The 17018-nt window shown below is 42.8% G+C and overlaps 1 protein-coding gene across 2 annotated transcripts in view; it reads right to left on the bottom strand.

Moving 5' to 3' along the window:
• rock2a (rho-associated, coiled-coil containing protein kinase 2a) overlaps nucleotides 1–14024 on the bottom strand; it is a 41209-nt gene extending 27185 nt beyond the window's left edge. For both annotated transcript variants that reach the window (XM_075448788.1, XM_075448789.1), the window contains exon 1: nucleotides 13125–14024. In XM_075448788.1, coding sequence (XP_075304903.1) covers nucleotides 13125–13223 — 99 coding nt within the window. In that variant the 5' untranslated portion in view covers nucleotides 13224–14024. The remainder of the gene's footprint in view (nucleotides 1–13124) is intronic.
• Between the last annotated feature and the right edge of the window lie 2994 nt (nucleotides 14025–17018).

The raw sequence follows: 17018 nt of genomic DNA, 5'->3' as shown, positions 1-17018 counted from the left end.
AGCCAGGATGCAGCAGCATGTTCTCTCCATCTTCTGTACTTTTAAAAGCCTTGTTGAGTCACCGGCCTCTCCAGACTCAGCTGAACAGTTGCATAAGAAGAAAAGTTGCAACACGCCAGTCGATAACAGCTGATTGTGACCAAACAATTCTGCCGTCTTCTTCCACAGCATTCGTTAATTAGAGACAGTTCAAACTCGCGCAAGCTTCACTCAAAATGCAGTTATAACTTGTTTTCTTGTTGAGATTTGAGTCGATTTGAGCCCAATGTTGAAAAATATGCACCGATGATTGGCTAAAGCTGCAGAGGAAATGTGTCATCCCTCTGCTGAGTTTATTTTTCACTTTCTCACCAGTGAACAGAACTAAAACATTTCCACATCACTGCGAGTCTGAATGAAAACGAGCCGCTTTCTCTCAGTATTTATTTCAGCAGCGATCAACTCGACTGACCGAAACAATACAGAGCAAACACTTAAGTGGAGGCTGAGAGAAGCGTGATGAGTCATTTTTCCCCATCGGCCTACTTCCCCTCGCTGTCTGATATTCATCTGGTAACAAACAGGCGAATCTAAGTGTGAAAAGTCCCCTCCACACATCGTGTCCTGGCTCAAATTCCTCTGGGTTTACGTGAAGCTTAAAGAGCTGAACATCTGAGATACCCACAGCTTTAAAGACAATAAATTCACCGTACATCTAAACGTCAAACCCAGCTTGTCAGCCTGTATCGAAGGGCTCCGACTCATGGTAAAAACAGCCAATTGCACATAAACAAATTGGCAGTTTGTTCTGGTGTCGCCTGCAGATTAATGATGGATATCCAGAAAACTTACTCTTCTGTGAACGAGTCATTGCTTGAATACAGACGAGGAGTTACTTCCTGTTCAGGTGGTTTTGAGACTGAATTGTGTCAACACGCCACAAAAAGTGTAGATACTACTCGGACAAAAAAAAAGCAGATGCTTCCAGTACCAAAGCACCTTTAGGTCCATCATTAAGGCCGTGCACAACATGAATGATTACATTCAGGAGCGTCCCCCTGAGCAGTTTTATGCCGATCAAAATGTATTGATTACTCAGCTGGTGACTGTAACCGGACTCAATCTGTGTAGATGTCAATCACCGACTCAGAAAAGGTTAAACAGTTGCATCGTGTTCAAAGAGAGAGTGTGTGTGTGTTTGTGGGTACTGTGTGAAAACTTGTTACCGGAAACTAAAAATAAATAAATAAAAATCAGTGAAGAAATAGAGATGTCAATCAGCCTGAATATGGAGACTGAGGGTACTAGAAGCACCGCTTATTGATAGCAAGTTTTAACTGGCAAAATTAGACTAAACATTTTTATCGCCTCGATATGATGTACTGTTGACTTGCTGTGTTGTGGACTCATTACACCACAAGAACACTTTAATTATCAACAATGTTGTTAAAACCGTTGAAAAGGGAGTTTTCAAATGGACCTGGTGACCACTGGGGTCAGGCAACCCTGCTTCCAGCTTTCAGAGATCTGTGATCGACCCTAAAAATCCTGATCGCAGCGCCTTGGTTCACATACGCACACACAACAGAGCAGCTTTTCCCTCCACAGTGTAAGGTGCACCGAGATATTCACTTCTGCAGTGATCACAGGTGTCATTGTGCTGCAGGCTGAGAGACAAATACTGTTAATAAAGGGCAACACAAGAAGAGCAGCAGCCTTTCTGAGATCCAGCGGTCAGATTTTTATTATGAACTTACAGTTACTAAACAGTTGGTGTCACTTTGCAGCAGTTTGACTCAGAGAAATGCAGGGAAGCCATTAAAGTAGAGCAAGGTAGATTGATGCCAAACTCTAATTGTTACAGCGTGTAACAAGAAGGAAGTCGTATATCAACGTCTTTCAGCTTTTTCAGCTAAAATTCACAACTGAGAACACAGGAGCCCAGATCTGACGGCGGGCCGTTATCGGTCAGGCAGCTCGGTACTCGTCAGCTCTCTTTCCGTCTGATCAGCTGTTCTTCCTGCTCAGTCCACCGCTCTCCGCTCGCCTGAAGTCGGTCCACGTCCGAGCTGCGCGTTCGTTTCAGCGTCTCAGCTCCACTTCCCCATTAAAGGCCTGACCTCACACAAAACTACTATTTAAGGAAAGAAATACACACGCCGGGGAGGGGGTGTGTGTGTGTGCACGAGGATCTCCCAGCCAGCACAGCAATACAGGAAATGATCCACCCCACCCCAGGGCCGGCAGATAATTTCACTGTGTCATGAAGCCAATCTCTGTGTGCAAGTCATTTCCTCTGAAGCTGCTACTGTGCTCAGCGTCCGACTGCAGCTCAGACGGAAAAAAAAAAAAAAAAGTTCACCCAGTGATGGCAGCGGCAGCGTGCACGTCGAGTTGGCTTCCAAGTAGCAAAACAAACATGGCCGCGGTTGAATAAACAATCATTTTAAGGACTTAAGTTTCCAACATCTATTTGTGCCGTTCAGTGTTTGTGTCACGCTGCAACATAAATAAAGCAGCTGCATCGTCTTTGGATGCTTAACTCCACCCGATAAGGGTCTCTTCCATCATACGGTACTTTTACAAACTGTCATAAAAACCGCTGTGAAAATCACGCCTTCGGTCTCCAATAACGTTTAAAAACGAGTTATTTTAAAGTGCCTCTATGATTTCAGAAGAAGCGAAGGGTTTATTCATGCAACTGTTTAAAAACACGGTCGTGTATCAAGTTAAAATCCAAACTAAAGCAGCCTTTGAGTTGAGAAAAATCGGATTTAGTCATTTCGAATACGCTGCACGACTGAACTGATTTTCAAGAAGAACGCAGTCAAACCACAAGATGGTTCTTGAAATGAGCTCAGAGGGGCGGCCACCTGCTTTCGGTGGTTTAACGTCTCTTATTTCTGCCTGTCGGCTCGCGTGCATCAAAACCAAAAGTCTCAACAGCAACAGCGCAGCAGTGTTAAAATAATACACAAAGGCAGTTTGAGAGCAGTTTGCTCACAATAAACGCAAAATAAACCAAGTGAAGACATAAAACAAACATCCCTCCAGCTACACAATAATGACTTGTTATTACTTTATCTGTCATTCCTACATTTCTTTAAACAAGACGAATCGAGTGCGGGGGAAGGATGAACACATAAACACGCGTTGCCCTGGAGATGGCAACGTCTTTGCAGTAAGAAAGGGACAATTCGCTGTTTGTTTGCGTGCTAAACTACGCTTACAGCTGCTCAGCACATAAACACGGCATGAGGTGGGAGCAGGACGTCGAAAACCTTTACCCCGAGATAACGGCATGTGTCAAAGGCAGGAAAAACAAGAGATATTCTTTACTTAACTACAGTTGGAGACATTTTACCACTGGGAAGCATAACAAGCTGCTGAGTGTGGTGTGATGACTCCGTGCAGCCCTGACAATGTGTCAACACGACTGTTTAGAAATATTAAATAACTGACAAGTGTCTGGGGAAGAGTGGAGCCGGATCAACAATTAAAGCTTTAATGAAACCGACACACTGCATTTGGACTTGTTCCAGACAACCACAGATCCACACGTCCCCATCCACTGTAATTACGACTTTACCTCCATCAGGCTGGGTTTGTTTTTATTGCCAGGCCTCCACATTTAAGGCTTATTATCGGGGGGGGGAAAGGAGATTATTTGCTGTGAAAGTGGAGGAGAATCTTGCACTGAACACAGACTTTCCTAAGACTCTTAAGTCCAAGGTAAAGAGGAAACGCTGACATCAAAAATGCCCCGTACAAGTCAAAGAATCGTGAAAAGCAGCCGGGATACTTATGGTGCGTAACGCCTTGGGTCACGCTACGACTGGAGTTCGACCTCGCCGTATAACTGGACCACCATCCTTGTTTCTGCATACATGAAGCCTGTTCGACGCTGAATTCACTGCACAGATGTTGCCTTTAAGTTACTTGAATGTTTATTTTGTCAGATGATAAAAATCAGGATTTCAATCTGGAAACGTGTGAAACTGACATGCGGCCTGATTAATGCAAATTACACTTCATTCTTCTGACAAAAAAGCATGATCGTGGTGCGTTAGTCTGGCTTTGAAAAGCTCGATTTCATATCATATCGGTCGAATAACTTGAGGACTGTTTCATAGATCTTAATCAAAGTGGAAATGTGTGCACGGCACACACGCCGGTGCCATAAAAAGGGCCACAGCTATCGCCAACTCACCACATGCACTTGTAATAACAGACATATCTAAATCACCACTATCACACCCCACAGGCTCAATGATGAATCCTCAGAGCTCATATTCAAGCAGGCCATAAAATGCTTTGCAGCTCATAAATAACTAAATGAGCGACGGGAAAAATAAGCGGGATGACGGCATCTGTTGGGATCAGAACACATGTGAGGCGTACAGGTGTTGACACACTTTACTTTAAGGTAAATTTACTTTAAAAAGTAAATTTTAAAAATATTTAATACTCATATTAAAAATGTGGGTTAATATTACAGTAATGTCCCCCCCTGAGCTGATAGATGTTATCAGAAAGAGTGGTTATGTATCCATTAGTTAGCTCTTTATCTTTGCTATACTGTAATCCAGCCAGTGGGTTATGGCTTGTTGCCTAGCAACTCCTGCAAAATACAAAGAGTTGAAACCAGTTGAAGCAACAGAGAGGCAGGAGTTTTATAAGAGCCTCATTCTCTGCACAATCTATTCTTCTCTATTTTATTTACCCAACCTGCTGCTGACATTTCAGAGCCCCCCCCCCCCCGCCAACTCCTGCATGCTTCCACTCTTTATCTCCCTGTAAAAGCCACGTGCATCTGCCACTCAGGAATGCAATGATGTTTAAGTGAAAGGAGCTAAAACACCAGAGAGAAACAACCAAACTATTCAAAGTCGCACACATTCGCAGAGAAAAATATCTCCAATCCAAATCATCGGTAGGCATGTGGAACGGAAAACAAGAGGCACTGCTCTGGGCTTTAAAAGGATTGAGGAGAAAGTTAATGTTTTGATTAAATTCCAGCCGTTTTAAAAATAGTCGTGTGGATAAACGGTGGGCCGGGCAGAGCGGGGGGGGGGGGGGACCGTGCCAGGCAGGGCCCGTAAACTCCTCAAGAGAAACACAACGGCAGGAATCCTGAGCTCGCAAATAGCACGGATAATGTTTCCGTGGGGAATAACGAGAGTATGTCTTACTCATGCCTTTGACAGATTTCTGTCCCATGCTCCGGTGCCCTTCACATTTTTTGGCACCCGCAGTATTTTATAAAGCATTTCTGAGGAAGGTGCCAGGAAAAATAGCGAGAATGGTACTGCATGTACATAAATTCCTGACGCGCGTTAACCTGTGCTAAATAGACACATTATGTGCAATTATCACATCATGCAAGCAAAAATGTGGCAGATATATTCAGTCTGGAGGAAGAGAGGCATGCAAGTTTGAGTCACCCGCATAATTTGAACACTTATTTTAATTCTCCTGAAGATTATCTCATGCAGTGGTCAACCAATGATGATTCTTCAAAGGCTGGTGCTGATTATTCAGAAAGCTCGGCCATCTGTGCTGATTAATAATGCCCGATTCATTATCAATGGAATAATTACAGTGCTGTGTAGGGGTGTAAAGATGAACCGATACGAATCTGAACCTGACGGAAGGTTCCACAGGTACGTGGACCTGGATGGAATAAAATGTGCCATAAACTGGTTAATTGCCTGACAATAACACTGATACTTACAGTTAAAAGTCCAGTAGAATATGGTGTAAATGCTCAGATCTAGCAGTAAAAGTGATGTATGCATCCACACTTCTTCCTATGAGGTAAACACCAACGAAACAAGTACAGCTGAAGCACATCGGATCCTAACTACAGCCAAGCTGGACCAACACAACTTAGACACAGGCTCAGCGACACTGAAGCCGACATACCCCCAACGCTGTCCAAGCTTCCCTGCTTCACCTGAACTAAACAAAAGACAGAATTACGACAAAGTGCGACGTAATTTGTGAGCCGAAGATGGAGTGATGGACAAATACTGGCAACAAGTGGACCAACATCCTGGAACATCCTGCTGATTCCTCACCGGAGTGTGTAAATAATCAATGAATCGGGTGGTTGTCCCGAAAATCGAGCCAAACACAACAGAGCAGGCTCTTGATTTTTGATATTTTAGGCATTAAATGGACAACAATTTCTTTTTTGTTGCGTCAGTTTGTCTGTTTGCTTGTTAATTCATCAACACGTTGACAGAAAAACCGCCAAGACAAATGTCAAAGAAATAACAGGCTGAATTTTACGACAAGGTGCACCAGAGTTATGTAGACAGACGAGCTGATGGCGCTACAGCGCATCCAACAACATCACTTTTAGGGAAAGGAATCAACTCAACAATCAACTTTATCACAGTTTAAAAGGAAGAACTTTCATTCACAGCATTCATGGGTCAAATTTAATCACCTGAAAATATACTCGGGTGACAACAGGTCGATGTCTTGACAGGAGTTGAGTTTCTAAAAGCCGGTTTAAGCAACAGTCGGTGTTTGTGAACGTCTCTGCTAACTGGTACTAATGAACAACAATAAAAAAAATGGGAAGGCTCTAAAATGAGAGGAACACGGCGCTCATGTTGGAGCTCAGTTCGTTTATTGCTCCCTCTTGAATTAAGCTGAGCAAATGCTGCACTTGCTCTGGATTTTTAAACAACGAGGCCTCGTTGGTCTCCATAATCCCACCCCGACGTCAGCAGTTCTTTGCTGTGGCTCAGCTCAGAGTCGGTGCTGGTTTAGCAGAAGAGCTTTGGTGCTCGAAACAGAAAGAACTAGGAACCTGAGAAAGTTGGGCTCCGGCTCAACTTTTGGTGGAGCCAATCTGAATCATGTTGTTTTAAAATAAAAGAGAAATTAAATGTCTCGTTTTAGTCAGTAATGCAGTCAGGATGGAAAACGATTGGACTTCCCAGGAACTATTCGTTACTGTAAGTGAATTTTGTGCTGGTGTGGATTCCTGAAGGGACCCAAAATGACTTTAATACAAATCACGGTACTTTTTCCAACCTTTTTGTTCTTTGGTTCTATCCGTTTCCCTGCAACTTAATAGATCTGTAACAGCCCAGTTGCTATAAAGACCCCACTCAATTTGAAATGATGAAACCGGTGTGGGTTTCATTTGCAATCATTTGGCATTAACAAGGCTAAATTTGTTCATAAATATTGTTTGTACTGGCACAAACTGTTTGAGTTATAGCTGCCAGCTTCAAGGAGCCTGAAACACTGCTGGTTCGAGCTCGACCGAGCACAAATGTTCTTGTTTGGGTTTGTTAAAGGAAATGAAAGCTGTATGAACTCACTGACAATCCAGAGCTGTTTGGTAATGCGTTGCATTGTTCTGTCGTTGCTGCACACAATGCAGCTTGTGTGTTGCTAAGATCAACCGAATAATGTGCTTGCTTGTGAAAATGAGTTCAGATGCATGTCCACGGGTGCCCGTGCATACGTGCGTGTGAGCGTGAAAGTGTGTAGGAGGCTGTGTTTCACCGTCAGGTTGTGATGGAATGAGGCGGAGGCCAGATGGATGGATGGTGTTGTTATGCGTGGGAGCCGTCTGTTCTCAAACTCTCATTTCTTACTAAAAATACACAAAGACTCAGGTATCAAACTCTTTAACACTCAAACCGCAGCGTGAAGATTTAACACAACTAATTTGTGCATTTATCTTTGGTTAACCACAGCGAATATTTGCATGACTGAAGGTTCTTCGAAAGGCCAATCCTAAAGCTAATTAAATCCTATGACAAGAGGAACTTCGACACTAATCGACATGAGTGACATCCTGTTTCAGCTTTGCTTCGATCAAAATATCATATTAAGAGAGCGACCGATTCATTTTAAAGCCATTTATTTAGGATTTTATCATATAATTAGAAGGGTAAGCTGTATTTTATACGAGTGCACCAGCTGATCTGGTCAGAAAGCATTAAAACAGCAGAGTTCCCTGCATCAACGGTTAAAAAAAGCTGCTTCTGTGCTGTGATGTGAATTAACTAACTTCCTTAAAACTACAAAAAACCTCACTATAACTTATTCTGCACAGAAGGCTGAAGAAGACACTCTGTCAGATGGACTCATGACTGGTTCTGACCGCTGTATTTCCCAAACAGTGTGAAGTCGAGGCGCTGAAAGATGTGTTGTATTTATTTGTGCGTGTATCCGAGCGAGTGGGAGTGTGGACTTTGATTTCTGCTCAGTTTAAAATGAAGGTTTTACAGTTTAAAAGCAAACAAGGCTCAGTAAAGGGGTGTTGTTTAATACAGTAACGTACCTGCCAATAGTTAGCCAAAGGTAAACAGTCAGCGGCTGTCTGGTGTATCAGCTGCTTAAAGATCAATAATGTAGATTATTTTCTTTATTAAAGATTCTTTATGACATTATACATCCGTGTCATCCAAATGAAAACATGATTAGGCTTGTTAGCCACAATCATTTGGAATAATCTTTACAGAAATGTGCTTATGGTAGCATCTGATGAGCTTAAGATGATGCAATCTTGGGCTCATTTCTTCTGCTTTGGTTTAGCGGCACCTGTGTGGACAGGTTGTACCAAAATACTCGATACCTGATTCCATTTGATGCCACAGAGGAAAAATTACCCAAAAAGGGAGGTATAAATCTCTCTGTAGCACAACCTGAAGCCGAGGCCGAAGCCTGGATAAGAAGGCAACGAGGTGCCAACTGAGCTGAGAGGAGACTGAAGACAGCTCATCTGTAGCAGCACCTTCAGTTCAGGTGGATGGAGAAGAGGGATCTTAGCTAGTCACAGTAGTCTCTCTAAATGTTTATGGAAGTCAAACTCTTGTCTTCTTGAGAGATGGAGACCTTTTCCTTCACCACTGCTCGAAGAAAGTGTCCAGCAAACCTGGAGTAGGTTTGAGAGTTGATTTTGAGTCCATCTTCAACCCGAAAAAGGCCCAAGTAGCTCAACTTTAACAACGTCAGCCCACAGCAGGGCCCCACCTCCACCTTGCTGGCGTCTGATTCGAAGTGGAGCTCTGTGGCTGCTCCATCTATCTGGTCCTGACTCCTTGACTCCTGCGTCTCACTCAATTTCAAGAGTGCTGCACCCCTCTGAAAGACTTTTTAACGATTGAGAGTCAGTTACATCTCTTTTTTGGCTCATTTTGTCTGAGGAAAAGAAGCTGCCTGATAATTACGCACACCTTGGTACAGGGTGTTGATCTCCTTAGGGCTACACCCTCCCATATAACAACACCTGATATGCTTAAATCCAACAACTTGCCTCATAATTGTGCAAAAATAATTGCACTAAAACAGAGGCCCTAAAAAATAACTCCCTGATGAGGCTTAAAGAGATTACAGCTAAAAGAGGAGAGGGTGAGCAACAACTCAGAGAAACCTCAGCAATTTAATTTAAGAACATTCAGCATAAAGACCTGCAGGTGAGCTGTGCTGGTAGCGAAGCCTTGGATGTTTAAAGCAGGTAAAAGAGGAATTATTCCAAATTTTAGAAACAAATTTCAGGCTCAGTCTGGCACATGTAACTGCTATAAAACCACAACATGTCAGTATTTACACATTGGAATGGGGGTGAAAAGGGTTGGCAGGTTTTATTTCTACATAGTAAGTCAGTATTAGGTGTTGATCAACAGATTTTATCGCCCAAAGAGAGAGTCGGACCAAATGTTTCCCCCATTAAGTCTTTGCCATGAGTTAGGTTAACCAGCTGCTGGCTTGAGGCAAGAGAACAAAATCAATCTTCTTATCCAACTGGCTACAAAAGAGAGAATAACATTTCCCAGAACATCTTGACAATAAATTTTAACGCGTCCTGAAAAAAAACTGGCAGTAAACGCTGAAAACCCTGATCACTTAAAAAAGAAATAAAAATAAAAATAAATCACCATCAGGAGCGACATAACCGAGGAGAAGATGACGTTCTCAGACTGCCCAGGTGTCTGGGAGGACCACGAAGAGGCCCGATGTGTCTCACCAAAAGGAGGTGTGGAGCAGAGAAACGGGTTTGTTTTGAAGGAAGAAAAAAAAAGAAAAAAGATTTGGCCGGGGCCACCGTCCCCCAGTGCCTTATAAGGCAGCGTTTCTATCCAGCGTGCACGTTGAAGCTGGGACTGCTGCTGTTGCCCGAGAGCAGCTCCACGGCTCTCTAGAGAAGGAGCAGAGAGGTCTCAGGTTGACTCTCAGGGGTTATCTCCACCTCAAAATCTGACGGTCTGGGCAGTCTGTCGGTGGATAAGACGTGGACATGATGGGGGATGCTGAGTGGGAAGTAGTGGGAGCAAGATGACAAGAGGACGGTTGAGTGAACTGATAGAATTACAAAACCCAAAGCGTTGTTATTCAGTGCAGAATAAAGGGACCAATCTGACGTCACACCAGCTCTTAGCCACTCATGTCGCTCCCACGACTTATCTGCACACACCAGGTCTGCAGCAGAATAAAAAGACACTGGACCGGAGCTACAGTAAAAATACCTGCAGTGTGTTTAACAGGCCTGAGAGGAGGGGCCGAGCTCGGCAGCAGGCTGGGAGAGCTGCAGAGAAAAAGAGATAAGGCTCAAAAGCGAAGGGGGGAAAAGTGCAGTCATTCGGAGGGACTTTGAGCCCCATATATAGCTGCCAACTATTTACTCAATGAGGTCATTTCCTTTAGGACAGCAGGAAAGCAACTTAAGTGACTTGTAATCAAGCGTCCACTTTTTTTCTTCTCTTTTAAATCTTGCAAATGCCCTTTCTATTACTTTCCCCCCACAATCAGTCCCAGTGCTCGGAGCTGCACAGAAAGCCCAGCACTGCAGTCAGCAGCGGGGTGCATGCTGCCAAATAACGATCCCCGCAGTTTGCACGAGGAAAAGGCTGCTGAGACTTCAGCTTACGGTTTACGAAACGCTAACAGAGGCAACGTAGTGATTTAAAGTTATTACAACCACAGCGTGCGGCTGTTGAAGCACCATTTACGTGAAGTATGGGTGGATGACAACATCTGTTTCCTAATTTGAATGTTTTTAAAGAAGCCGACTGAGCTTCCTGACAGATGCCGCAGATTCCTCTCCATCAGTTCACCCACGTCCTTGGAGGACTCCCACCTAAATGCATCCACCTTCATGTTGACTTCTCTAACCAAACAGTGACTAAGACCGAACAAAAGTCAACTATGCAGCTTCTTTCAACGAGTTCTTTTTTTAGCTGTTGCTAAGCTACAATAGTGGGGGGTATTTGTGATTCATTATTTACAGAATAAGAGGCGATGAGCAATTATCAAGGCACTCCAAGTATGCCTGGTTTTATTCCACCTGCAAAAAAGGACATGTCTGAGCCCTCAGTAGCTAAATCCCACCCTGACCAGTAAAACTTGTGGATCCCAGTGACAGCAGCTAAAAATGGAAAACTGCAGCCTGTTCGCTCCTACGCATGCTTCCCACTCAACTTTTGTTTTAAACACTCAACACCTCTCTCTTCTCTGCTTGCGTCTGGGAAGTAAACACCACCGGTGTTCGAGTAAGTTCCCCCGGTAAACGTTTCGAGGGAAGAGGAGTGCCCCATGGTGTGTGGAGAGGGGAACGGGAAAGGGGGCCCTGAGCAAGATGGGGCCAATAAACAGGGGTGAGAGGTGATGCTTTTTAAGACAGACCTGACAGACTGTTGGCCGACGTCACAAACAGTTAGGGGGCTCAGAAATTCAAACTCCATCCATTTTACCAGATGGGTCAGAAGATATCTTAAAAATCCAAAGACGTGTAAGACACCGCATCAAGCACAAGACACGATGATTCCCGCTCTCCTCAAGTCCAAATTTGTTCAATCCTGTGGAAAAATGTCCACAACCAACTGGCACGAGAATCTATTTGGGGATTTTGGGGATCTTCTTTCCCATTTAAGCCCAAAGTTATGATATGCACTGGTGTAATGGAAGGATTTTTCCACTGCCTTACGCAACCCATGAGACACAAATTCATTTCTCAGCCATGAATTAGCAATCTTTTAACAAGTGGCGGCGTAACTTTTTACACTCCCAAACAATTCAGCGGTTAGCAAAAAGACGACAAAGATCCTTCATGGCTGCGTCTCACACAAAAATCAATGCATCCGACTGTTTCAGTCAGGGAAATTTCACTGAATGATAATCTATTCTGCCATCATTTAGAGCTGTTCGTCCATCCTCATAATCGGAGCGCACTGCCTTTCCTTTCATGGCGTTCTCTTTAACAAACCTTCACATGTATGTTGATGGCAAATCGAAAGTTTGCAGCCAAAATATTGAAGAACAACAACAGTTTTCATCTGAATCTAAAGAATTTCACAATTTCCAACCATTCAACTCTCTGAGGAAAAAGTGCAGTAAATGCAACTACTTCCTTTCCTTGGATTTAGGCAAGGAAAGCTCAATAGGTAGGCTTTTCTTGCAGCAGATTAAAGACAATATAAACCAATGGGCTGACTTTGTTTTAGGTAAATATGTGCATTTTTGAAGAGCTAATTGTGCCAAAGTGATTCGGGCTCTTATTTCTTTGCTTTGGAGAGGTTTCCAAGTGGATAAACTGATATAAAAAGACCCAAAAAGGGGCATTGACAAGCATTTAAAAATACAAAAATGTCCCAAAGATGGTGGATGTCAACCTGTTAAGTAACTCCATGATATGTGTGCAGGTCTAAAAGTGGGCTGGTTGGCCCAACTGTTACCCGGGCGGGAGTTTTGGCCGGAAATATTAGTCTCCATGAGCATACCAAGAAGGACATTCTCCATTAGTTAATCCTAATCTGTAGACACGCTTCAAAGAGCCCCAAACTGCACTGTCTGCACTCCGTCTTAACTATTAATCAGGCCTGTCTGAAGCACATCCACAATGTTGATCTAATTCTGCCTGCTTTTTATTAAAAGTGAATATCACAGTGAGGTATCAGATTTCAGGACTTAGTAGTTTAATAGCTGACTGAAGAGGAAAAACAGAGAAACAAATGCTAACATCTTGCAGAAGCTAATATTATTGGGATATACAAGAATGGAAAATAGTTTAGATGCTAGTAGCATAACGTTACCCAACTTGTCTGTATACGTGTATTGCGTTTCAGCGAATAGACAACATCATTAATAATCCATGAGGTGTATCCCACTTAACTTACCAGCAAACTTTCTAGGTTTATGGCAGATCTTGGGTCTCTGATCATGTCCTCCAGCTTCTTCAGCCGGGTTTCCATCCTCCTCTCGGCGCCCAGCGACATGACTGCGGCCGCCGTGGCTTCAAAGTTTGCCTCGGAAAATGTGGAGAGGTTTTCCAAACTGTTTTGAGTTTACATGGGAGCCCTCTTTGTTCCTGGCTAATGGCCGTAGGCCTTTAGCGGAGCAGCCTTGGGGCTCTCAGCCCACCCAAATACCCTCCAACGGGAATACCGAAGCACAATGAGGAGAAAATATTCCCAACGGTTAAAAGAAAGAAGACTCGCAAAAAAAAAAAAAAAAAAAAAAAGAAAAGAAAAGAAACTCGCCAAACGGCCGCGCTCGCGCTAAACTAACGGTTTGGTTTTAAGCTAATAAACGACGACGTTAGTTTTAAAATTTCACCTCCCGTTAAGTGAAAGATGCATATTTTTCCCAACTCGGCGATAAAGTTTGAATTTGGAGATAGGAGCAACAGGCAGCAGGGCGTTTTCTTTGCGCCCCTCTCCTCCCCTTTCCCTGTGGGTTTTGACCGCTTGGAAATGCTTTGGGTTCGCAGTTTCCCAAGAAAATTCCGCTTCGTTTCACCCCCATTCAACGATATTTGAAGCCCGTTAGTTGTAGTTTTATCATCAGTGCTGCCACAAGTCACCCGAAAGGGCGATAATGAATGTTCTCCCGCGCTGAATTTTTAATAAGCAAACACTCTCTTCTTGTACTTCTCCTCGCATTTTTGCATTTGTCCTCCTTGTCTCGTCCACGATCCGGTTTTTAAACGGAGAAATAAAGAGTTTTATCCGTAAAGAAAAGTCCTCCAGCGGCTGAATTCTTCACCGTACACTCACATCTATACGCGGAGGCTGGAGTCTCTCCTCCCCCTAACATCAAAACACAGAGGACTCAGTTTCCCATAATCCACCTGTCCTGCCCAACACCTCTACCTCTCTGTTTATTTCAGATGTTTGAAAAACAACAACGTTTTTGACACTGAATTCACTGTAAGTCAAGCAGACATTTCTCTATTCCATTGTACTTGATCCACTCGTCATTTCTTTATATTTTCCTTCCAAGCAGGCAGATTATTTTGTAGTCTTTTAAAGTGGTCATGAGCAATATTTCTTTCAAAGTTTTTCTTTGGACATTGGCTGCTTTTGCACTCATTTTCAGTCCAGTCCAATCCTTGTACCTGACCATTTTAAGATTAATCTGTTTTAAAAGACACCTCACTCAAGGATGAACCGGAGTTATGTCTACAGAAAACAGACAATTTAGCAAAGAAGCCATTTTAAATTCTTCCTTTTTGTGGCAAAAACATAATCTGGTCCCCTTCTTCAGTTGCATCTATGAAAAACAGCAAATTTAACACAGTTTGACAGACAGAAAACAGGATTTCTGCAGCAACAAAATGATTCCCAAAGAGCTGTCAGCTGAAACTTGGCATATCTCAGCATGGTGTGCAGTGTGTTCTTAAAACATTTGAGGAAACTGGACAAGTGGAGGACAAAAGAAGAAGTGTCAGGCCTAAAGAACTATCTACAGCAGATGAACAGGAAAGCTCGTCTGATCGGGTTCAGGCTGTGTTGGAGAATAAAGGAGCTCAGACCAGATATTCACTTTCAAGATTGTTAGAATTGTACAAACTCTTTCTGCTGTATTTACATTTACACTTGCACACGTTTCAATAAATTTCTGCACCTATTTCCTGCCCATATATATAAAGAAATTGGTTGAGCCATGTTCTGTAGATTACTGGACTGTATAACTGTAACAGGGTTAACTCTGCTTTATTTGAATCTCTTCACCTGCTGTACAGTAATGGAAATTGTTTGTTTTCAATGCTTTACTTGTTTCGTGGAAATTTATGACACTTATTAGTGTTTTTGTCTAATAGAATCAAGTGTTTGCTTGACGAATTTGCTGCCTGCTTTGTCCAGATGAGATTTAGCCCACTGAGGCAGGATGATGATGGCCTCTTCAACACCAACCCCAGGACGATAAGCAAACTGCAGTGGGTCCTGAAAGGTGTTCACCTGATTATCTGGGTGAGCCAACAACAGCCTCTGCATAACACTCATGATATGGGATGTTAGGGCAACTGGTCTGTCGTATTTGTTCTCCATCTTTATTTATCTAGTGCTGACCATCTTATATACACACATTTACCACATGTTTTACTCACTGAAAAGCTTATTTATTAAGACTTTGACTTATTAAAATGAGGTAATGGGGCATCAATGTATTGAATGTTTCGCCTGGTTCTAAACAAATCTTTCTGCAACTGAAGTTTAATATCTTCATTCATCAGTAAAAAAAAAGCAGGTGAAACTGGTGAGAGGAACTGTTTCCCTGTAGCTTATTAACAGGACAAAATGTAAACCGTCGAGCCAACAACGCATCGCCTGCTGAGAGCTTTTTCCTTGGAAAAATTGTGTTTCTGTAAGTGCCGCTTCAGTGTTTATATGTTCAGCTAACATAGCTGCTCCTGCTTGTGCAAACTAAGTGTTCCAAGTAAAAAACTAAAGTATCAATGATTCACTTACCATCAGTGATTTCATCAGGGTTTTTCCAAGTGAAAGAGTTTTTACAGTTCTGATAAACTTTAAAGTGAATATCTGCTCTGAGCTCCTTTCTCCTCCAGCACAGCCTGAACCCTCTCAGACGAGCTTCCTGTCCTTTCTTTAAGGAGTCTTCAGGAATAGTTCTCCAGGCTTCTTGAAGGACATCCCAAAGCTCTTCTTTGGATGTGGGCTGCCTTTTGTTCCGTTCTCTGCCAACATGATCCCACACTGCTTCAGTAATGTTGAGCTCCGGGCTCTGGGGAGGATTCATCCCTCCATCAGACCTGCTGCCACTGATTTTCAGCCCACTTCTTGTGTCCTTTGGCACAGCTCAGCCTTTTCTCCCTGTTTCCCTTCCTTAAGAACGGCTTCTTGACAGCCACCCTTCCATGGAGCCCATTTCTGATGAGGCTTGGGCCAACAGCAGATGGATCAGCTGAAGGTCCAGATGCATCTCTCAGCTCCTGTGTCAGGTCTTTGCTGGATGTTTTCCTCTTTCTTAAGGACATCACTTTCAGATCCTGTTCATCTGCTGTAGATAGTTCTTTAGGCCTGACACTTCTTCTTCTGTCCTCCACTTGTCCAGTTTCCTCAAATGTTTTAAGGACACACTGCACACCATGCTGAGATATGCCAAGTTTTCAGCTAACAGCTCTTTGGGAATCACCTTGTTACATGTTTTATTTTGTGTTTTGTTTTTTATTTGTTTGTTTTATTTAGTGTTTTTTGTTTTATTTAGTGTTTCTTTGTTTTTGTTTGTTTTATTTTGTGTTTTTCTGTTTTATTTTGTGTTTTATTTTGTTTTTTTTGTTTTATTTAGTGTTTTTTGTTTTATTTTGTGTTTTTTCTGTTTTATTTGGTGACTTTGGGTCAGATTTCCTCCTGTTCATCTGCTGTAGATAGTTCTTTAGGCCTGACACTTCTTCTTTTGTCCTCCACTTGTTCAGTTTCCTCAAATGTTTTAAGGACACACTGCACACCATGCTGAGATATGCCAAGTTTTCAGCTAACAGCTCTTTGGGAATCACCTTGTTGCTGCAGAAATCCTGTTTTCTGTCTGTCACACTGTGTTATCTTTGCTGTTTTTATCAGATTAATCTAAAGAAATGGGAACAAATGATGTGTCATTGTGACAGGCTGCTGGTAACAAAGTGCCTAAAGATCCATTTTAAAATGGCTTCTTTGTTAAGTTGTCTGTTCTGTGTCGACACAAAACTGGTTCATCCCTTGAGTTAGGAGCCTTTTTTTATGTTTATGCTTATGCATTAAGCAGATGCTTTTATGCAAAGCGACTTACAAATA

Source organism: Odontesthes bonariensis, chromosome 17 (genome assembly GCF_027942865.1).
Source record: "Odontesthes bonariensis isolate fOdoBon6 chromosome 17, fOdoBon6.hap1, whole genome shotgun sequence".
Classification (NCBI taxonomy): Eukaryota; Metazoa; Chordata; class Actinopteri; order Atheriniformes; family Atherinopsidae; genus Odontesthes; species Odontesthes bonariensis.
The sequence above is the reverse complement of the archived record's forward strand: the minus strand, read 5'-3'. Positions and strand labels throughout refer to the sequence as shown.